The 22,930-nt window shown below is 46.6% G+C and overlaps 3 protein-coding genes across 3 annotated transcripts; all 3 read right to left on the bottom strand.

Annotated features, from left to right (window-relative positions):
- Window positions 1-3,520: 3,520 nt before the first annotated feature.
- LOC120640865 (uncharacterized protein At1g66480-like) lies at window positions 3,521-5,605 on the bottom strand. Its single transcript, XM_039916788.1, has 2 exons — window positions 4,575-5,605; window positions 3,521-3,811 (listed from the first exon to the last, which is right to left on the bottom strand). The coding sequence occupies exons 1-2, from the start codon at window positions 5,277-5,279 to the stop codon at window positions 3,767-3,769; spliced, it is 750 nt and encodes a 249-aa protein (XP_039772722.1). The 5' UTR covers window positions 5,280-5,605; the 3' UTR covers window positions 3,521-3,766.
- Window positions 5,606-8,515: 2,910 nt separating this feature from the next.
- On the bottom strand, window positions 8,516-13,136 carry LOC120640859 (U-box domain-containing protein 11-like). Its single transcript, XM_039916780.1, has 4 exons — window positions 12,476-13,136; window positions 10,400-10,516; window positions 9,868-10,320; window positions 8,516-9,757 (listed from the first exon to the last, which is right to left on the bottom strand). Exons 1-4 carry the CDS (start codon window positions 12,758-12,760, stop codon window positions 8,699-8,701), a joined length of 1,914 nt encoding a protein of 637 aa, XP_039772714.1. The 5' UTR covers window positions 12,761-13,136; the 3' UTR covers window positions 8,516-8,698.
- A 4,173-nt stretch (window positions 13,137-17,309) lies between these two features.
- Window positions 17,310-18,622, bottom strand: LOC120657671 (the record flags this gene model as incomplete). The annotated part of the gene is made up of 1 exon (XM_039936078.1): window positions 17,310-18,622. A coding segment is annotated over one exon (1,221 nt), but the record flags the coding sequence as incomplete, so codon positions are not given.
- Between the last annotated feature and the right edge of the window lie 4,308 nt (window positions 18,623-22,930).

The following is a 22,930-nucleotide window of genomic DNA, read 5'->3' as shown; positions in this document are numbered from 1 at the left end:
ATATGCTTTGTAGTTAGACTGTGAGGAGCATATAACCAACATATTTTGGGCTGATGCTAAGATGAATCTTGACTATGCACACTTTGGTGATGTGGTTACATTCGACACTATTTTTGGCACCAACAAAGAGTATAGGCCTTTTGGTGTTTTTCTTGGGCTGAATCAGTTTAGAGAAACCACTGTTTTTGGTGCTGCAATTCTATTTGATGAAACAGAGGACTCATTTATATGGCTCTTTCAGACTTTCATAGCTGCACGTAATGGAAAGCAACCTAGAACTATCTTTACGGATCAAGATGCAGCAATGGGAAAGGCTATCCTTAAAGTATTTACTGAATCATATCATGGGTTGTGCACCTTTCACATAATGCAAAATGTTGTCAAATATTTATCTTCAGCGAAGGACAAAGATGGAGGTACAGAGGAAGGAGAAGAAGGAGAAGGCGAAGGAGAAGGCGAAGGTGAAGATGAAGATGAAGAATCTCATATTCTATCCGATTTTAGTGCTTGTATGTTTGGCTATGAGGACAAGGTAGAATTTCAGGAAGCATTTGATATTATGAGATCTAAAGTGCATAAACAAACTTGGTTAGATAGTATATACAAGGTTAAAGAAAAATGGGTTGAATGCTTTATGAGAGATGTCTTTAGTTTGGGAGTGAGAAGTACACAACTAAGTGAGAGCTTCAACAAAGCATTGAAGAATCATTTGAAATCAGATTTTGATATTGTTCGTTTTTTGAAGCATTTTGAAAGGACAATGGAAGACAAAAGAGCTAAGGAATTGGAATCTGAATTTGAGGCAAGAAAGAAAATACCAAGAAGACAAATGCACACACATATGTTGCTGCAAGCAAGCGAAGTGTACACTCCAGTTATTTTTGAAGCTTTCCAAAGTGAATATGAAATATCCATGGCTGCATGTAGTAGATTATTAGATGAAAATAAATATGCTATTGCTATTGGGAGATTCCACGGTGATTTGCATTTTGAGGAAGAGCGGATAGTGATAGGTGATCCTCTCAACCAAACAGCCTCATGTAGCTGTGGAATGTTCAATAGGACTGGAATATTGTGTGCACATGGTCTGAAAGTTCTTGATTTGATGAATATAAAGATATTGCCAACACATTATGTATTAAAGAGATGGACTAAAGCAGCACGCAATGGGAGTGTACAAGATAAGGAAGGAAGGAATGTGATAGCAAACCCAAAGCTGGAGTCTCAACTTCGCTAAAAGAACATGTCTCATAAATTTCACAATTTGGCATATAAAGTAGCCCACTCTCCAGAATGTTGTTTGATGGTAGAAAATGTACTTGATTGTCTTGGTACACAGCTAGAGGATAAACTCAATATATCTGCTTCTACTATGAGCAAGCCATGCAATGACCAAGAAAATGCTGAACCAAATGTCCAGCAAGGAGATGAATTGCTTAGTGCTGCACAATTGAAGAAAAAGGAGGTCAAATCCAACAATTCAAGGCGAAAAAGAACTTGGCTCGATAAATTTAACAAGAGGAAGCGCAAGCCAACAAAAAAAGGAGCAAAGGTATGTTTATAGTGTGCAACCCATATATGCTACTCTAATTCATTCCTAAACTAATTAACTAAATTTTTATTGCCAGAAACAAAAAGGAAGTGATGGAGTACAACCCCAAGTAGAAGTAGAGAATGGTTGCAGAAAAAAAACAAGTGTGGAGCCTCAAGAATGCAATTTTATTGACAGTTTCGGAAGTTTTACCCAGCTGTTAACAGCCCCAACTTATAATGATGATATTCTTGAAGATCATGATCTGTTCTAGCGTGAACAAGATGGTTAGATAGTCTTTTGTATATGGCTAACTATAGCCTTTTGTGACCCAAATATAGTCTTTTGTGGCCTAATTGTATAAGTGAAATGGCCCAACTATATTTTTTTGTGGTCTAGCTGTGATCTTTTGCTGTATGTATTTATGTTTTGAACCTGAAACTCTCAAACCAGGAAATGCCTACTGATAATTATAATATAGATGGTCCCTTGTATTTTTTGTTTTGCAGTCTTGAGAGTACCTGCTGGCCTGGCTGCCTGCCTGCAATTTTGGCGGGTAAAGAAGGTGAGCTGCAGCGTCTGTGCTTCTGGATTGGGCTAAAAAGTCCAGGGAGTAATCGTTGGATGCTATCTGGACGACTGAGATTGAGCCAAAGTGACAAGGTAACTTGTAACTTTACTATGTAAAGGCTTTACTCCACCCAATCTGGCTCCGGCGGGGGCGGGGCGGGGGCGGGCGGGAGCGCTCCGACCTGCGCGGGCCGCGGATTGACTGGGGAGGAAGGCCGGCCGGCCGGCTTCCTCGGGAAGGCCCAAAAATCGGATAGGAACGCCCTGAACATTTTGGAGGAAACGAGTTAGCCTGCATTCTCTACACGTAATCTTAAAAAAAAAATCTCAAACGTGAACTCGAGCGTGACATCATTTGGGTCTCTTTTTCTTCTTCTTCTTTTTTTTTTCAAATCAGCTGGTGATTTGTCAGCTTGGCGTTCGCCAAATCAGCATGGTAGCTACTGCTATACCTGATTCAGAGGGGTATGAAGCATGGACAATACTGAATGTATACTGTTCTCTTTAAAAAAAACTTTCCAATGTGAACAACAGTACGCTGGAAGAATTATTTGTATTATGTGACGGCCAACTGGTACTGGTAGTGCCAGACGAAATGTTCATCAAGGTCAACAAAAGAGAAACTATGAACAGCTGCTGGATTACAAGTTCTGGCCTTATGGGGTGGCTCCAACGAACTATGCATTATGAGGGCGGCGAGTGAGGTTCAGAGAACATCCCCGAGCCAGAGTGCTGAAGCAGTCGCGCCGCACGGAGTCCAGAAGATGTTCGAGGTCGCCTTTGTTGGCTCACGAAGCGCATTCCTCTGACTTGGGCTCATTGTATATACTGTACGATGGTAGGGTAGGTCGCCTAGGTCAGATACTCAGATCCTTCGGCATGTGCAGGTTCGCCGGTGAATCGGTGATGGGCGGATATCTTTTATCCAACTCCGAATGATCGGTGGCGATAAGAAATGCTCACCGCGCAGCAACTCACGACTCTGCTGCGTTGCCAATGATGCGCCGGCATGTGCCGGGGAATGCAGTTGATCAGCAACGCCTCCCAATAATTTCCTCAACTGACGATCGACCAGTTCAACTCGATTGCCCAACAGATCATTAATTTGTGCGTAGAGGCAGCAATTTGTTTTATGATGCATTAAGATCCCCAGTTTTCATTTCAAAATCATGCAGGAAACGGATGGGATAATGCAGGGAACAGATTGGTATCTCTAATCCGTGTGCAGTGATGCATGGATGCAGAGATGCACATGGTTATGTTGCCCGAGTCTAAGAAGAACCAACCCAGCGGCAACCAAAGTTTTTTTTTCGAAGCGGCAACTAGAGTTGACCTAGCAAATTGGCTTGCATAATACTAACCACCAAATAGAAGCCAGTAGGAACACAGGGAGGTTCGAGAAGGTGGAAGGAAACATACTAACAGTCTAACACGGTGTCAGATCATTGTATCAAGGATTCAAGGTGAATTGGAAGCCATAGGCAGCTTCTCATCTTCAAACCATAGCTGTTCCGCTCAAATGAGCGATGGAAGGAAGAAGTACAGCCCCGCCTGAAGATAAGTTTACAATTCCTTATCTCCTGGCCTGACAATCACCAAACATGCTTGCGACAGTAAAAAAAAAAGAGAAGAGAGAAGAGTTAACTCGCTTCAGGGAAGTACAAGTCATGCTATTAGCTCGTCCGGCAACTCCACGAACCTTGCCTTTTTCTGGAACATCAAAATGAGATCTCTATAAGTGATGAGAAAAAAAAAAACTGAACAGTATAGCGCACAATCATTTGCAGATAACCATAATAAACAGCTTCATTTTCATGTAAACAGACAAGGCTTGTATTTTGGATCCTTTTGCAGGAAATTTTCCACATACTACCAAGCTCCAGATATTCAACTATTCAGGCACAACCATGACAAAGCAACTTCGTTTTCGTTCTACAATTCCAATCTACTTTTGTTAGTTCTTTTTGTCAAAGACCTCCGCACACATGCCACTCGAGAAGTCTATCATGTTCCTGCATCCAGCAGCGCACGCACTTGTGTTCCTTGTTCCCCGCAATGAGCGGAGAACAGCAGTTTCGTTAGCTACTTTTCTACACAGGTATGTGTAGTGCCCCACTTAGACAGGTTACATGTTCTCTGCGACGACAAGGAAACTGCATCTAACATGCTGCCGCCATGTAACCTTGTTGTTCATGCCAGCGCGCGCGTTCACACTGGATGAACCAATGCGCAACGCGATCTAAAAAAATAAACGAATAGACATTTTGATGATTTCTGCAATGGCGAGTTTTATGATTTTTTTTTCTTGTGATGAGCGCTGCACGTAAGAAGGGATGGAATGGATCGCAACTCACGTTCCTCTGTCGCAGCGTGCGAATCCTACTGTGTGCTCATGCCGGCATGGGAACAAATTAACAATAATGCAATGCACGTGGGGATGGGGTTAAATCTAGGGGTGCTCCGAGCGAATTACCTCCGTGGTGCGTGGCAGCGTGGGCCACCGCTGCGGCGTCTTGGACGGCGCCGGCGGCGGCAGCATGAAGCCGGCGCCCCACTCGGGCGTCTTCGCGAACCGCGGGCTCCGCAGTATCCCGGGCGGCCGCTCCGGGGTGACCCTGGCGCTGGCGTGCGCGGCGCCGCAGAGCTCCATGATCTTGGCGGCGGCCTCGGCGGGGTCCTTGCTCTCGCCCATGAGCTTCTCAACCTGCGCCCTGGGGAGGCGCATCTTGAGCCGCACGGGCGTGGCGCCGCCGGGGCCGGGGAGCGGGGAGGTGGCGCCGCTGGGGAGCGGCGAGGTGGGCGCGGAGGCGGAGGCGTGGGCCGGGAGCGAGGAGAGGTCGGAGGTGGAGCGGCGAGCGAGCATGAGCGACTCGAGCCGCTCGCGGGCCCCGACGCGGAGGTTGCCCGACCAGGCGCGGCGCATGGCCCCGGCGGCGGCGGGGGCGCGGCGCGGGAGCGCGACGAGGAAGTAGAGGCGGCCCCGGCGGAGCGGCGCGTCGGGCGGCAGCGGGCGCGCGCGGGCGCCCAGGAGCTTGACCTCCTCCGACTCGAGCAGCTGGAAGCCCGGGTGGTCCCGCAGCACGTCGGCCGCGGCGGCGGGGGGCTTGACGCGGAAGGAGGTGCCGTCCAGCTGCATCACCTTGGCGCCCTTGCGCTTGCCCCCGAGGCTGTTCCCCATCTCCGGCGCGGGGTGCGGTGGCGCCGCTGCCTGCGACCTGCGTGCGAGAGGGAGGTGTGTGCGGGCCAGCGGGGGCGCGGCGGCGAGGGAATTTTAAAAGGGAGTCAGAGGAGGGAGGCTCGAGGCGAGGCGGAGTGGAGAAGCGGGGGGAGATGCGCGAGCCCGAGGTGGTGGGTGTTTTTTCACCTTTTGGGTCAAGACGCGGCGGTGGTTGTTTGTATGTATGTGGGGGTGGAAGGGCGCGTGATTTGGTGTGGGTGGTAAAGCACCTAAAGGCCACCGTATCGGTGAGATCCGTGTGTCGCCGGTTAGCCGGAGCCGCCGCGCCGGATTGGGCCAGGGACAAACCTGTGGGGCTTCTTGCCTTTGTTTCTTTTTTTTTCTTTTACGATGGGTGGTGCAGTGCAGCAAAAAGGTTGTTACGATCTCAATTATGCTAGCGTACGATTTCACGGCTTTAAGATCTAGATCGACTCGAGCGATTCTATGATTCAGACAGTAGAATCAATGTCTTTCGCGGTTCTAGCAATTGTGATGATTCTATTATTTGCGATCCTCTAATCCACATTCGAATGTCTAATTTTGAAAACGTTGACGCAGTGCTTGAGATATTTTTTTGGCCTACTTTTAGATTTTTTTAAAAAAAAATACATGGACGTCTTCCTCTCTTGTGCTCTGATTTCTCCTATAACATCGCTAGTGAGGGACGTTCAGGCTCCAGCGCCAAAGCAGGACCGTGCATGTGAAAATGGGAGGGTGAACGGAATCTAGAAGAGGTATCTCACTAGTTTAGTGTGGATACAAACAAGACCTGATTAGTGTGGCTATTCATACAGTGGACTTGTGGTTACCGGCTGGAAGCTTGCAAGCATCCTCAAAAGATGGTGTGGGGTTTGAGTAAGCTCCTCGCCACTTGACTTCAACCACTGGAATTCCGAGCAAACCTAATAGCTACTGTCACACAGTCCGCTTTCCCTCCACAGAAAATTTAACCAACTTGCTGTCCTGTTCCATGACCCTGCATTGGTGTGAGCATTCACATTCAGAGATCTCTCTATTCGTCGCTTCAGATCGCTGGTCTTGGCACCAGGGTTTTAAAATCCGACCGGTGACCGGTAACCGCCGGCCTCCGGTTCCGGTATACCAGTCCGGTTTGACCGGTTACCGGTCGGAACCGGATAAATTCAAATTTAAATTCAAACTTCCCAGTTCAACCGGTTCGTACCGGTATACCGGCCGGTTTGATTGGTAACCGGTCAAATTCAATTTTTTTTCTTTTTTGGTTTAAATTCAAATGCCCGCAAAGTATACTAAATAAATATTTGTATAACATATTTTAGTCTAAATGAACCCTTCAACCCTCTTTTGTACTACTTTTACATTGTATTTGTATACTTTTGTATGCACGTTTTTTTTGTTTAACTTCAAATCCCCACAAAATATACTAAATGAACGAATTTTTGAAAAAATTTGACACCATTAGATTAACCGCATCTTGAAGTATTTTTAGGAATTTTTTGAGAATTTTTCATTTTTTAAATTCAAATTTAAATTTTAAATTTGGACCGGTTTCATACGGACCAAACCGGACCGGTTACCGACGGTTTGGTGAACCCTGCTTGGCACACGCTGTTTTTTTTTTCCTTTTCTTCCCCCGGTGCTGTGTAAACGCGGTCAGTTCCATAGATCTCCTCCTGCCACGTGCCACAGGTCAACGGATCCTTTTGAGCTGCAGGTCACTGGAGGGGGAGGGGGGGGGGGGGGGGAGGCTGCATCCACCTTCCTGTGCTGCACACGAAAGGGTTCTCGTGTCCGGTAGTGCGAGGTAAAGCAAAGTGCACGACGATCTTGACAACTCTCCTGGTATCAAATGGTTCGCTTTTTTTGTCAGTTTGTCCCGAGCCTGCTCGTTCGTGTGCCGATCCAATTTTCTTGGTACGTATCGTGCATCTTCCTGATGACCATGGCCGTGTTTGGTTAGGGGGTGAAAAAGTTTTTATGAAAACTTTTTGCCTCTTTGACCACTAATTAGAGATATTAAATAAAGTCTAATTAACAATTATGGTACTGTAGCATGTAATGTAGCTAATAAGGTCTTTGACCGCACGATTAGAGAATAATTATGTGCGGTTACCGTAGCATCACTGTAGCCAATCATGATGAAACTTGACTCATTAGATTCGTCTCGAAAAATTACACTCATCCGTGAAAAGATTTCGCAAATAAACTTCGTTTAGTACTCCATGCATGCATTCGTCTTTTTGTGAAAAAAATTTCACGTTATGAACCAAACATGGCGCATGATGGCCTGCGAAAGTGCCTTTAGTTTCCTGACACTATATTAATCTGAGGATTGCATTGATAATGTTCAGATAATCAGATGTGATCGTCTTTTTCTTCCCCGGCCCTGCGTTGTTTGGCACAGCACTACGGCAGCACGCCTTCGAAACTATAATACACTCTCCGAGCTCCTAATCTCCACACATCAGAAACAGCATCTGTTACGTAGCGACAACTGACGAGACAAACTGGCAATTTCGAGCGCACACGTGGTTTTGGTCTCTTCCCAGCTCTGAAGCCTGGAGGCGCCATCGCATGAAAGCGAACGGCTAACTCACGAGACAGTACATCACTTACTGGTTGCCTTGCATCAGAGGGCTCTATCATTTGACTCATGACGATATGGTCCACATCTGATGACTGGTGCAAGCAGATGCTCTGAGCAGTTCAATGTTTACGACCGAGAACAGTAGTACAGTACCATGTCGTCGATTTTTTAAAAGAAAAAAAAACTATTATGGAAAATTGGTTCGTCATCAATCCATTTCTCGCTATCCTCTTTCGAGTCAAGGTCGATATTGTTAACTAGTAATGATATGATTTTGCCAAGACAGGGGATCCTGGGATTAAAAGAAACAGGCACCTAGGCAGGAGTAACAAGCATAAAATCATCATTACCATGCTGCTTTTTTATCAGGTCGCCTCACTAATCATGTCCACTGTCCAACAAATTAATTTTGTATGGTAAAAGATGGAGCTGCACTCAAACGAACCTCTCAAGATCTTTAGAAAGGAACCCCCAGGACTGAAGTGCTGAAGGTACCAGGTTTATATCAGGTTGATATCTTGAAACCAAAGAAGTCATGATTAGATAGATATTCCGATGGCGACCAAGATAATTTTGCACCTTGAGATTAGAAGCTGATCGAACTAGATGAGCAACTGAACATCACAGATTCAGCAGCACCAACAAATTTATGGTGCGAATTGATTAATACGTGTCCGATTTTGAATGAAACAATCTAATCACCAACCCACTAAAATTCACACTCGCTGACAGATGACTGTATGTATACATACACGTGAAAAGTTGAAAAACACACGCACACACACAAAATGGTATGCGGTGAGCAGTGGAACTAGAGCACCTGTAACTTACTGAGATGCTCCAGGAGTGAGGTTGCCTTGCGCTTAGCTCGGTCTGTGCCGGTCCTTGCCAGCTCAGTTAGTGGTATCTGAGCACCAAGCCTCCCTATACAGGCGAGATTCTCAGCATCTTTCTTGCAAAGTGCAAGTAAAATAGAAGCAGCATTCTCCTTGTTACGGGCCTGGCCCGACCTAAGCAAATCTATCAAAAAGGGTATTGCGTGTGCCTTAGATATAGCAATTTTACACTCATGATGACTCACAAGAACTGACAGAATGGTCAGCGCTTCATCGATGGCGCCACTTCTGGATGAATCCTGTAGCATCCGCATAAGTGGCACCAGGATCCCTGCTCGAACTGCCCTGACCTTATTAGCTTGGTATATGCATAGATTGAACAATGCCGTTGCTGCATCCTTTTTACCCCTTGAGCTACCACTGTGCAACAACTCAACCAATGCTTCAATTGCCCCTGGAGTGCTTCCTATCATTATCTTGTTATCATCGATTAGTGACAGGCTGAAAATAGCTGCAGCTGCATTTTCTCTTGCTTCCATGCTACCTGTCCTCAACACTTGTATGATTGGGACAATGGCACCAGCAACCACTATCAGTTCCTTGTTCTGATCATATATGGAGAGATTCAGAAGAGCTGTAACTGCATGTTCTTGGGTTTTCTGGTCCTTCGACGACAGAAGTTTCACTAGAGCCGGGATAGCACTAGACGCCGCTAGAAGTATGCGATTGTCTGTACTTTTCTTGGCCAAAGATCTTATTTCAGCAGCAGCAGATTTTCGTTCATCTAATGAGCTGCTAGAGAGATTGCGAACCAATGCTTCAATTGCTAATCTGTTCCCACCGACCTCATGAGAAGAACCATCACATTTAGATCTACTAGGTGGTTCGATCCCCTTTTCCTCACACCACTGCATTATTAAACTTCTTAGCACATAGTTTGGGGTCAATGTAAGATTCTGGAGCTTCTGTTGAGTTTTTGGGCAGGTCCGGTTTCCACAGTCAATCCACCTCTGGATGAAAGCCCACTCATAGGTCTACATAATTTGTGAGCAATTTGTCAGCACAAGGCAAATTGTACATGACAGTTTAAAAGATAGATTTTATAGTGTAGAACCAATGAAAGGGTGATGATGTGAAGCCTCACCTGTCCTGTTGAAACAATTACCGGATCTCTCATCAACTCGAGAGATATCGGGCAACGGAAATCCTCAGGAATAGCTATAGAGTCAGGCTTCTTAACTTCCTCAGATGAGTTTTTCATTTCATCACTTGATTGGATATCATTATTGGCAAGTTTGGGAGAATCAGGAGTTCCAGCATTTTCAAGTCCTTCAATTAGCTCGGATGTTATTTTCGTCATGTCAGATTTGGATAACCCACTTATTTCTGAAACTAGTAAAACAGCATTTTGCAACTCCAGATGATCTTTACTAAATTTCTCCATCTGCAATTGCTCTGGTTGTTGATGGGGTTGTTGAGATTGTGGTCCAGCATTGTCAATTTGAGCTAATATATCATGAACTTTTGTAAACACGGTTCCATCAAGGGCTCCCTTCTTTTCCATTTCTCTTCTAAGCTGAGCTCGCACTAAGTCGACCTATAAACTTAAAATGGTTCAAACAGGTATAATTGAAAAAAAAAAGATTTATCTCCACAATGAACCAACTTAACTATACCTCTTCTTGAACTTCATCTGATATCTGAAAACAGCTATGTGGAAGGTTGGCTAGAGCAGCTTGCAACTGCCAGGTCACATACTTGATCTGGATAGCAGTATTGTTGCAGATGGCATCCTTGACAAAGGAAGAAAAAAGGGGGATCAGAACAAATGGTACCAACATTACATAGAGAGGCTGAAGATAGAATATGGACAAGTTTAATGGCAAAGCATTGATACAACCACATTTGAGGGCGGCATTTACTGAGGAACATGATCAGAAATGGTTAGGCAAAACACAACCTTACGAACTGAGATACAGGTAGGGGAACAAAAGGAGAAGTATTAATCACATCGAAGTTGCTAATAACATGAAGTGTTGGTGAACATCTAGCTCACATCATGTACATGTTCTTCAGTTAGACTTTGACCTATTCTCGAGCTCAGATCTGGTTGACTAGGATTAGGTTAGCTACGCATTGAGATGTTGTACATGTAATAAACTCTAGAGATTGTATAGAACCTGTGTTGAGCTCTTTCTCTCTCGTTTCTTCCTATTTCATGAAGGATGAGGGAGCAATATGAACAAGAAAAGATTTCCAAATGCCCGGTACAAATTTCATATCCAGATGCGCGGTGAAAATTTGCCGTCCAAAAAGTTTAGATACCCTTTCATATCCACAGCTGCTAGATATCATGTTTTACATTCTAAATCAGAATTTTCCTCAGCTTCTATATTCTATTATCTACATCCACTTTCATTCTTAGGCACAGACAGCTTGCACAAAATAAGAAAGAAAGGAGAACAGGGTTTTTATTTTGATAACAAGGAGAATATGTTGGTTTTATAGTTTTATATAACATGTCGAATAGATCCATATGCCCATGTAACAGAAATGAAAGTGTGTTATTAAAGTGGTGAGGGCAACTCTAGAGTCTAGAGGCAAACCACACGCAAAAAGATGCCCAGCACTTGCCAGCTTTAAGCCTTTCAGGAAAGGACCCATTAGATTGCTTACAGGACATGACTATTTACTAACCAGATAAATAGCATACTGATGAAAAGTATGCTCCAGAAGCTTATTTGAAAGCTCATAAGTGCGAAGCAAGATAACGAAAGCCTGAAAAATCCCCTTCTAAAAACTCAAAAACTAAAAACAACTTGCAGGCGTAATCAATCTAAAAAAGGGGCGTACCCAGTGCCGTAGGCTTCCCGCACTGTAATCCAAATTTTAGTAACTACCACAACAGTGTCTAGCTATTTCTGGCTATGACTCCTTCTATTCCACAGCACAAGCAGCCATACAACTTCAGTGTAAGTTTAAGTAGCAAAATGTTACCTTGAAACAGCAATAGAACAAGCAACTTGTCAATTGATAAATTGTACTATGATTTTGTTATGCTGCATAAGAACCATTGATGTTTCATTTGAAGAGACCCGTTAATATATTTAAGTTTGCATATAATAGATGAAAGTGACATAATTCGTAAAATGATTATTAATACCTAGGAGGGAGGGACGCATGATGGTTCACTAAAATAATATACAGTCTCAGAAGTGTTTTCTATTATAAAAGGAGAACAATTCCACTAATCAGCGAAAAACACTGACAATGACCCTTTTTAGACGACCACACCACAAGCAAGTCAGGTAATACGAAACCAGGTTGAGGAATATCTCTGCTCTTTCTGAAGGTAGATATCATAAACTGACATACAAATCCACGGAGCCTTTGTAGCAACTAGTGAAAGCTTAAAGTGGAAATCAATTGAACCGCACCAAGCAAATTAGATAAGAACATCAAGAGTTTGACGAAATCGGGAATCCAACAAAAGTAGAGCGTCAGCCACGGAACAACCATAGATAGGCTAGTTACTGCGTCAATCATAGATGCGGGGCAGTGCGGTAGTCCATAGCAGAATCCAAACGAAGCATGAAGGCAGCAAGCTGCAAGCAGACGAACAGAGCTACTTCGAACACGCGCAACAGGTGTTCGACGGAATCCCGCAAAGAGGAACGCACCAACTAGCCAGCAATGCAGCTTGAGCGGAACGCTCCAGGTAACCAGACGAGTCCATCCCGGCATCTCCTCACCTTATCTGATGCCCCCGCAGCGGCCGGCGGCGTTCGCCCCAGCGCGACGAACCTCCTGGCGGCCTCGAGCGCCCTCACCAGCTCGCGCACCCAGGCCGCGGCCGCGGCGTCGCCCTCCCCCGCCTCGGCGACCTCGGCGACGAGGTGCGACAGCAGGGACACCTTCCGCGCGAGGCGGAGGCAGTCCGCGCGCAGCGGCTCGGCGGCGGCGGCCAGGTCGGCGGTGCCCACCGCCGCGATCTCCCGCAAGATCTCCGCCGCCGCCGCCGCCTCCGCCGTCGCCATTGCGGCGCCGAGCTCCCCCTCGCCGCCGCGTCAGCTCACGCGGAGAGGCGACAGCTCACCACCCCGCGTGGAGCCGGAGGAGGGCAAGTGGAAGACGAGGTGGTGGCGGAGGTGGGGAAGGGGCCATGCCAATGTCAACGTCGCGCGATGCAACGTAGTGCGGGGGAGCTCAGGGAGCGGGTTCCGGATTAAAGGAAAGGCGAGCGCCGGCCGCTGCTCGATGGGCTCCAGCTCCTGCCTCCGGCGCGGCCCTGTGCGTGTGCGGGGAGGATGGAGTGGAGGGCGAGGTCGCGGTGGTGGTGCCGAGCTGAGCTGGGCGTGGGGTGTCCGCGTCTGCAGTTCGCGTGCGGAGTGATTCCCGGGCGCGGCACAGCGGAGCGGACGGGGGTGGTGGGGACTAAACAAATTGGCGTCAGCCTGGCGGGTGGCTGGACGGAGGCGGGCGCGTGGATTTTCATCTCGATCCTCAAGCAAGCCTGGGTGAGCCGGCGATCCGGAACGCCGGATCCCGCGTGGCGGCGGGCGTGGAGACATTTCGTGTGCCGGTGGGCTCAGGATATAAATTTTGACGGTGAGGTGCTGATTTATAGTGACTTATATGTAGCCTATGAACATAAATTAAAGGGGATAATGGGTTGTGCTCTTTTTGTTAGCTGGAAACGAAGGTAAGGCGTAAAATGAGAACAGTGGAAGCTGCAGATGAAAAGCTAATAGGCCGGCGATCAATAAAAGATTTGGGGGAGTGGTCCACAAACAAAGGGTAGATTTTGCATGCACGTTCTATTCAGCAGACGTGTCAAGGTACTTCTCTTGTAACAGTAGACGGTACTAATATTTGGGGCATTAAACCATGGACTACTTGCTGCTCATACACTTTAGCTTCCTCGTAAGACTGTCTCCAATAATGAGAACCCAAATAGGATACCTATTCTCTGGTTTGGGTCATGCACAGGGAAAGAATCCCCACCCAAAATTTACCATTCTCCAACAGAGAAGGCAAATCAGAGAACCCAAATCTCCTCCCCTGCCCACCGCCATGGCAGCCCGCCTTTACGGAACGCCGCGGCCACACCTCGCCGCGCCGCCACGGACACCCCCACCCCCGCCGCACCTCGCCGCGGACACGCCCGCCCCCCGCCGCACCACCGCGGACCCGCTGCGGCCACACCTCGCCGCGCTGCGCTGCCCAAGCCGCACCTCACCGCGCCGCCGCGGACACCCCCCACCCCCGCCGCGCCGCCACGGACACGGCCCGGCCGCACCTCGTCGTGCTGCCGCAGACACGCCCGGGCCGTACCTCGCCGCACCGCCGCGGACTCGCCGCACCTCGCCGCGCCTCCGCCGACCGACTGCCCACCGTCCGCTCCTCGTCGCGCCGCCACGGACCCATTGTGGTCCCACCTGCAGCGGTTGCTGCAGAATGTGTTGTGGAGAGAGAGGGACGCAAATATGCATCCCGTCTCGCGCGGTAGACAAAATGGGTGTCGTGTTTGGGTCTTCTATTGAAGCAAATTTTTTATAGCAAAAAACACTGTACATGACCCATTTTGAGTTTGGGTCACGCTTTGCCTATACTGTTGGAGATAGCCTAAAGCTGCGTGCATTACCGAACCACTACATGCCCCCCGCAAGGAACAGCACAAGGTGGTACACTCGAGACGGCGCCGCGGGGAATCCTCGCGGAACGGACGGGTTATAGACTTATAGTTGGTGACAGGCTAATAGGATAACACAGTCTGGGCTGGCCGAGCAGGGGTTAGTTGCTGCCGTCGTGGGGCGCGTCAACTTTAGCCGGTCCCAACGGCAGCGCGCGATACGGTCAGGTGCGGCGACGCAGCGCGGCATGGGTCGTCGCCTAGTCGGACAGCTTGGGGGCCGGCCTGGCCTGCCGGCCGGCGCCTGTCATTATTTCCGTCGCGAAGCGAAAGACTCGAAATTCGTCTGCTGGGGGCGCCAGGCTTCGTTGGGTGTTCAGCGGAGACAAAAGTTTGGAGGAGGGAAGCGGTCGCTTCATCAACCTCTGGCACGGCCGGAGCATCTGATGCGTTGGCTTTGAACCTCTGCGCTAAACTTCGTGTTTTTTTTTAGAGTACGCTAAACTTCGTGTTGACAGTGTTAACGTACTGCTCAGAAGACGCTTAAAACTGCTGTGGAAAAATAAATCATTTTCTTCTCTTCAGAGGAAGTTGAATAGGGGGGTCCACCCTTTTCTAAAAAAAAAAGTTCGTCACTGAACAATGGGCTACAGCCCACATCCCAAGGTTCTTCAGAAACCGAACCCAACCCACTGGGCTTCTGTCCGGCCCAGGACACGGTTGACACTTTCACCGTCCCACGCTGGCTCTTTTTTCATTTTTATATTTAAAAAAACAAAATTTCAAAAAAAAATTTATATTTAGGTTCTGGCGCCCAGGGCGCATTAAATAGTAAACTTGTAAAATCGATATAAAATCGTAGAAAAATCAAAAAAATACAAAATCAATTGTTCTGGATTATATGAAACAAGATCTACAACTTTTGTTACATAAAGTTTTTCATTTGATCAATGTATATTACTCTATTTTAAATACCATTTTAATGCACTTTTATTTAAATCTCAAGATCCATCCTTTGGATGCATGTCATCTTTGGCCAGAGTATTGCATATGGTGAGAATAGGCTTGTAAAAAATTGGTAGGCTCAGAAAACATTTCTAGAACAAGTTTTTAAATTAGATCTTGCAATATGTCTAGTTTAAATGGGTTATTTATCCATGCTGCTATACTGAGTATTAGAAACCATAAATTTTACAGTACCATTATTTTATTTTCTAAGAACTATAAAAAAATTTGGTAAATTTTAGATAAGCACAACTAGACCAAATGAATTATTTCATATTTTTCTAGGTACAAGAACTATTTTTCTCGATTTAGATAGATTGATCAAATGAAAAACTTTATGTAACAAAAGTTGTAGATCTTGTTTCATAGAATCCAGAACAGTTGATTTAGTATTTTTCCAATTTTTCTATGATTTTATATCAATTTTACAAGTTCACTGTTTAATGCGCCCTTGGCGCCAGGACCTAAATGTAAATCGGCTCTCATGTTCTATAGTGGCTCTGTTTGGTTTCATAGTTCACACAATTCAAGAAAAGAATCTCACATGCCAAAAGTACTAAATGAAGTTTATTTGCAAAAAAATTTTAGAGATGAGTGTAACTTTTCACGACGAATCTAATGACGATAATTAATCTATGATTGGCTACAGTGATGCTACAGTAACCATTCTCTAATCACCCGTCAAAGGCCTCATTAGATTCTCTGGTGAAGTAGCACAAAAATTGTGGAGTTAGTTTTGCAAACTGTCTTTATTTAATACCAGTAATTAGTGGTCAAAATTCTCTAGTACAACTAGTACTGTGGAACCAAACAGGGCCAGTATCAGGACCAGCAATCAACATTCACAAAAAAAGGCTTTGATGTTTGGTTACGTATTAATCTTTGCCCATACGTACGGTTCCAACATCACAGCCTGGATCTATGTGTGATGCAAAAAAGAGTGTAGATTCTCTTCCATTAAACTGCAATAGACGACATGCAACATATAGAGAATACAGTGCCAAATCAAATCCGTCAAGTAGTTATCATATCAATCCTACCAGCCATCAGTAATTTAAACATCACACATAAAACCCTGCACTACATATTCCTCCATAATTTATTATTATTCTCGACAGCACAGACGAGAGACGACTAGTCGATTGGTGGGTAGCAAGTGGAAATATGAAATACTAGTACATACTACTACATACTGCGCCAAGGTAAGGTATGGCTGCCTCTATGGTTCTGCCAAGATGTTTTCTAGAGGACATGTTTTGAATGTCCGATCTGATGTGACAATGACCTTGGTTCTCTAGCACGAGTTGTGTTAGAGAGTTTTGACCATTAATTACTAGTATTAAATGAAAACAGTTTGCAAAATTAACTCCATAACCCCTATGCTAGGAACTATGAAGAATTTAATGATGTCTTTTACCGCGTGATTAGAGGATAGTACTGTAGCATCAATGTAGCCAATCATCGATTAATTACCATCATTAGATTCGTTGCGAAAAGTTACACCCATCCCTATAAAGATTTTACAAATAGACTTCATTTAATACTCCATGCATACGAGATTTTTCTCTCGAAATATGTATGCTAGGATTCCTAGAAGGAACTAAACAAGGCCAATGTGATGTGTTAGCAAACCTGGTTGCAGATCAGGACCCCGTTTGGTTTTGATGGCCGGTAATGAATAGTAAACTTTGACCGTAATTTATTATGGTGTCAAACAAATCAGTTTACAAAACCAACTCGAGAACCCCCGCGCTAGTGACCCTGAAGAATCTAATGAGACCTTTGACAGCGCGATTAGAGGATGGTTACTGTAGAATCACTGTAGCAAATCATCGATTAATTACCGTTATTAGATTCGTCGCGAAAAGTTACACCCATCCCTAAAAAAATTTTGCAAATAGACTTCATTTAGTGCTTCATGCATGCAAGATTATTTTTTCGGGAAGTGTGCGTGCTAGAATCGTTGCCGATCCAAACAAGGCCCAGAAAACCCAGCCATTGCACAAGGGTAGCATGCCGTAACGTCGAGCTTTGTGCTTGGTCATCCGCAATGCCCTGCTGTCCGGGTCCATGACAACTCCGGTGAGGACGGCAAAGTTCGGATCTGCTCTCCTCGCTTATAGTATTCATGCTGAAAGAATTTGGCGGCGCAGAATTTGGCGGAGCCCAGGTGCACAAGGTACGAGTCAGTCACGTAGGTGCGGCCTGGACCCTCCAGCTCAAGCTCCTGCTGCAGCAGCTGCATCTCCTCCTCCTGCAGGAGTAGAACGCTGCTGGGCTTGTTGGACTTGGAGGCGGTGCTGAGGTCGGAGGCGCAGAGCAGGCGGCCGCTGGGCTTGTTGGACCTGGAAGCGGTGCTGAGGTCGGAGGCACAGCGCAGGCGGCCCCTGCTCTGGGGCGAGAAGCCAAGCCACGAACTGTACTCCGGGAAGTAGGTGGCACGGCCACAGAAGGGCAGCACCCACTTGCCGGCCCTGGACCACCTGCCGCCCACCGTGTCGAAGGAGTAGGTGCCGATCCCCGGCGTTGATATCCAGATGTTGGTGCCGCCGACCACCGTGTAGGAGCTGATTGGGGTGGGCTTGTAGTCAGGCTCCAGGACGTATGGCGGCGGCTGGAGACAGCGCCAGCACCAGTCTTGCGCGCGCCCCTCTTCGTCCTCGGCGTCGTAGGCGAGGGCTTCGAAGCCGCAGCGGCTCTGCGGGCGTGGGATCGTATCCATGACATAGAGGGCGTCACCCAGGGCGAGTGAGACGGGGTCGATCACCAGGTCCTTGGGCTCGTTGATGCGGATGTGGTTGGTGACGGTCCGCTTGTCGAGGTCGTACAGGACGGTGGAGCCCTCCTCGTCGGCGCCGGCGATGAGACTCTTCTTCCCGCCGCGGCCAAACAGCGTGAAGAAGCTGAGCTTCAAGATGCCACGGTTGGGGGCGCGTGGAGGGGTGAAAGAGATGCACGGCTGGGGCAGCCGAGCATCCTCAGCCCCCGCCTCCGCCCTAGGCGGCCTCTCATCTGTTGGGAAGAAGAGGCTGGACGCGTCGATGCGGTGGAGAGGGTAGGCTCGCCGATACAAATCATCGCTCAGCAGGTACAGCCGTACAGGTACCGCCGCCACCTGCTCATCTTCGATCCCACCACCTTCCTCCCTCCTATTATTGTGGATGACATGTGTGCATGGATGAGCAATCAGTGGCAGTAGACAAGCGTTGGCGAGTAAAGGTTTTACCTTGCCGGCCGGCCGCCTAGCTTGGAGTTGGAGAGCGGCGGATCGGAGGGGGAGTCAGGGACACGGGAGAGGGGCGCTCGCGCTCGTACGGAGAGGGAACGGCACCAGCGTGCGGCGGCGAGGTTGGGGATTAGCTTTGACCGTGCGTGGGCCGGATGACAAGCTCCCTAGTCTGGGCCGGGCTTCCCGCAGGTCCGTCCGAGATGGCCCATGATTATTTAACTGGGCCTGACTCAGGTGAGGTCTCAGGCGTTTCTTTTTATTTTTATATTTTCGGAAAACATTTTTTACAGAAATATATTTTCAATATCACAATTTACAGTTTTGTACCCCTACCGCCCGGCAGGGGGGCGGCGGTGACTTATATATAAATTTAAAAAAAATTATTTGCGCGAAAACCCTTGGCGGGAGCCTGCCGCCCCCCTGCCGGGCGACAGGCCCCCTGCCGCCCGGCACTGGCGGCGGCAGGGGGCCTGCCGCCCGGCACTGGCGGCAGGGGGGCGGCAGGCTCCCCCATACTATATAAAAGTTTCTCTCCCCCCTCCCCCCTCATTTGCTTCCCACGACATCCAGAGAGCGGGAGGGAGAGAGGAGGGGTGAGGGAGAGAGTTGTAACGGCGAAGCCCTGCCGGATTTTGGATCCTAACCGCAGGTAATAAATATTTCTCAACTTTCTCGATCTAAATTTTTTGTATGTTTAATTCTATAATTAGTGTATGCAGCAGTAATGATATTTTAGCGATTTAGGTAAAGTTTTTAATATAATTTAGGTAGAATTAAGATTAGTTTTTAGAAAAACCAATTAGGTTTACCAACAAATTTTGTGGTATTGATTAGTTGTTTAATACGAGAAAAAATTTCGAGAAATAGTCAGAAATTGTAGAAAATGTTAGAAAAGTATAAGAAACATTCAGATAAATTGTAGAAAATGCAAAAAAATTTAGAAAATATTAGAAAAATATATTTATAAAAATATATTGTAAAAAAATATAGGAAATGCACGAAAATATTAGAAAAGTTTATGAAAATTTAAGATAAATTGTAGAAAATGCAAAAAAAAATTAGAAAATGTTAGAAAAATATATTTATAAAAAATATTGTATAAAAATTGTAGGAAATACAAGAAAATGTTAGAAAAGTTTATGAAAATTTAAGATAAACGGTAGAAAAATGCAGAAAAATTGTAGAAAATGCAGAAAACTTATATTTTTTGTGTTAGGTATGGCCGAAGATACGCCAGCTCTACTTGACGGAGTCATAGACTCGTCGCACCGGTCCTTCCTTGCAGTGGTTCAGCGCGTGAAACTTAACGTGCTGCGTCCACGTCCACCAGCGGAGTTTATTCCTGTTGACCCACGATGGGTGCCCAGGTGATATGTCGTCGGATTATGTTTTTAAGAATACGTTTGTTTCGTATACGTTTCATACATAATGTACTTACCTTTGATCGTTCTATTTTTCAGGTTGAGTGAGGCTAGTCTTCTTACTATAGGTCGTCTTGCTGAGAGTGGTTCAGTAAAGCTGGACAGGTCCCTACTGACGGCTCTAGTTGATAGATGGAGGCCTGAGACAAACACCTTCCACCTCCCTTGTGGACACCGACCCTACAGGACGTTGCGATGCTGCTGGGTCTTCCTATCAGTGGGGATGCCGTAGGGCCTCGTGTCGTCCCGCCTACGTGGTTGGACGATCTAGAAGAGCGTTTTGCAAATATTGACATCGCGATTGATGTAGAAGAGCACCCAAAAGCAACAGGCCCTGCCAAGGCATGGATCCTCCAGTTCCAGGTACATACCTTGTTTTGTTACGATTAATGTTAGAGTTATGCTTTTGACTAGTGCAGTTATGGTTTTATTTTATAATTGATCTCGTACTCATAAATGTTCATCTTTTCTATGCAGCCCGACAATTTGGCACATGATGCTGATGATGATAGCGTCACTTGATCCCTTGAGGCATACCTGTTGTGGTTGTTTGGATACATAATGTTCAACAACTCACACGGGGCCTATGTGGATAGGGTGCTTGTGCCTTACGCATTGGAGATCGCAGAGGCAGCTGTGGAGGAAATGCCTCAATACAGTTGGGGTGCAGCGGTACTTGCAGCCACGTACCGTGGCCTCTGCAAGGCATCGGTGCAAAATAAGCACAATGCAATTCTTCCAGGATATCCAATTCTGCTACAGCTTTGGTCGTACGAGAGGATAGCAATTGGTCGCCCGCTTGTCGACCACTCACCGTATGAGCTGGATATGTACGGTGACACAGAGGACGATAGGCCCACAATGGGGACTCTCTGGTACGCTCGTCAGGTACAAAATGACTGCTACTCGTACTATTCTGTTGCCAATTCTGTTGCTTTGTTTTACCCTCTTTGTATTTCTTATTTGTACATATTATTATTAATTTTGTGCAGAAGAGGTGGGCCCACGTACAGTCTCGTCGGGCCTATCCTGAATTTGTGGCTGAGTTTGATCGGTTGACACCTGAAGACGTCGTGTGGGAGCCCTACTCCGAGTTGGCTATAAACACTCGTGCACCGATCGGGATATCTTCGGTTTGCTTTCAGGACCAGACCTTTTGGATGACAACTACAACGTTGGTGTACGATGTTTACATTGAGGCTCACTGCCCGGACAGAGTCAGGAGACAGTTCGGTCAAAGGCAGTTGTATCCTGTGCCGTCAGCATTGGATCGGGTCGAACGCCATGACCACAGGTAACAATTCATATACTATTTCAGTGACTATGCATTGTATAGTTAACTAATCATTTTTGACTAAATTGTTTTCAATATTTAGTTTATCGAGGACTGGGCAACCCTTCTCCAACATGTGGGTGACAAGGGTGTAGCCTTGGGTCGATGGTTGGGACCAGGCAGAGGAGAACGTGGCGCTTGCGACCCCTGCACACACGGAGGCTTTGTACAGGGCGTACCTGAGTTGGTACCAGCCTCAGACTCGTTGCCGCTTGATATATGCTGACATGCAACCACAGCCGCATGTTGCGACAGCACAGGATGGGTACGCACGACATAGGGATGAGGCATTAGTTGGGGCGGTGAGTCAAAGTTATCATCGCTTTTCAAATACTTTGGATTACAGTGTTAATGCCTTTCTTTTTTTTGCTTGCAGTTTGAAATGTGCAGGTTGATGGACGTAGATGCCAGGGCGAATTTGATGAGGATTCGAGCGGGATCTATGATGGATAGGAATGAGCAAGAGTCGGCCTGGACCCGAGTTTCACAAAGAGCCCATTCCATGCTTGAAGCCTTTGCTAGCCGGACATCGTACGATGACTCGTACGGTTCGTCTCAAGCCTCGACCTCGTTTCCTTGTGGTCCCACACAGCAGCCGTCTTCCCAAGCACCTTATTGGTCTCAGCAGCATTATCCAGGTACGTGAGGATACTTACTAACTTTCTACTTTGAAGCCAACAATTAATTCTCAGTCCATACAGGTGATGCACACCCACCTTACCAACCTCACGGAGGGACTCAGTTTAGTACCATGGCACCAGCTGCAGGGATGTCATTTCAACCAACACAGGCACCACCACGACCTTTCGGTAGACATATAGTCAATATCTTAATTTCAATTAATTGTGGTATGAAGTCTAATTCCTTTTGTATTTACATATAGGATCACAATAGTTATATGATGCTGGACCTTCTTCGTATTACCTTACGGCGACAGCAGAAGGAACGCAAGGTAAATACCTAATCTGTAGCCCGAATTTATCATATGCTTCTTATTTCTATGAATATTTTAAATAATTTGAACGGTTTACAGGATCGCACCACCAGCTTCCTGATATGGGTCATTCCTCGTATCCACCACCACCAGGTAGGTATGATAAATATATACCCAAATATATGACTTATAAGACGATGATTAAGATATCTTAATTGCTACTGTATAGGGCCCACACGGGATACCTTTGAGGCGAACTTCGAAGATTGGAGTCGGTTATTTTCTACACCTAACCAGCAGGCTGATCCTACCTTCCAGACACCTATGGCCACCGGACGTCCAGGTAGAAACGTAGGGCCTCCAGAGCGGCACACCTACTCTACAGGCCACGTCCACGCTCAGCGTAAAAGAGGTCGACATGGCCGGGGTGGCCGGGGTGGTTAGGAGGTGCTTCTAGCTGTTTTCGTATTTTTGTTATGGACATGTTATCATGTTATACTTATTTCGTTCTCAGGCATCACCTATTTCGTTCTCATTTGCGTATGTGTATGAATTGCTAACTTATACTTTTCATATTCATATACTTTACTAATGCTTTTTATTTCTATCCAAAATATCTAAAACCACATCTAATGGCCCGTTTTGCGGGGGAG

This window comes from Panicum virgatum, chromosome 1K (genome assembly GCF_016808335.1).
Source record: "Panicum virgatum strain AP13 chromosome 1K, P.virgatum_v5, whole genome shotgun sequence".
Lineage (NCBI taxonomy): Eukaryota > Viridiplantae > Streptophyta > Magnoliopsida > Poales > Poaceae > Panicum > Panicum virgatum.
The sequence above is the reverse complement of the archived record's forward strand: the minus strand, read 5'-3'. Positions and strand labels throughout refer to the sequence as shown.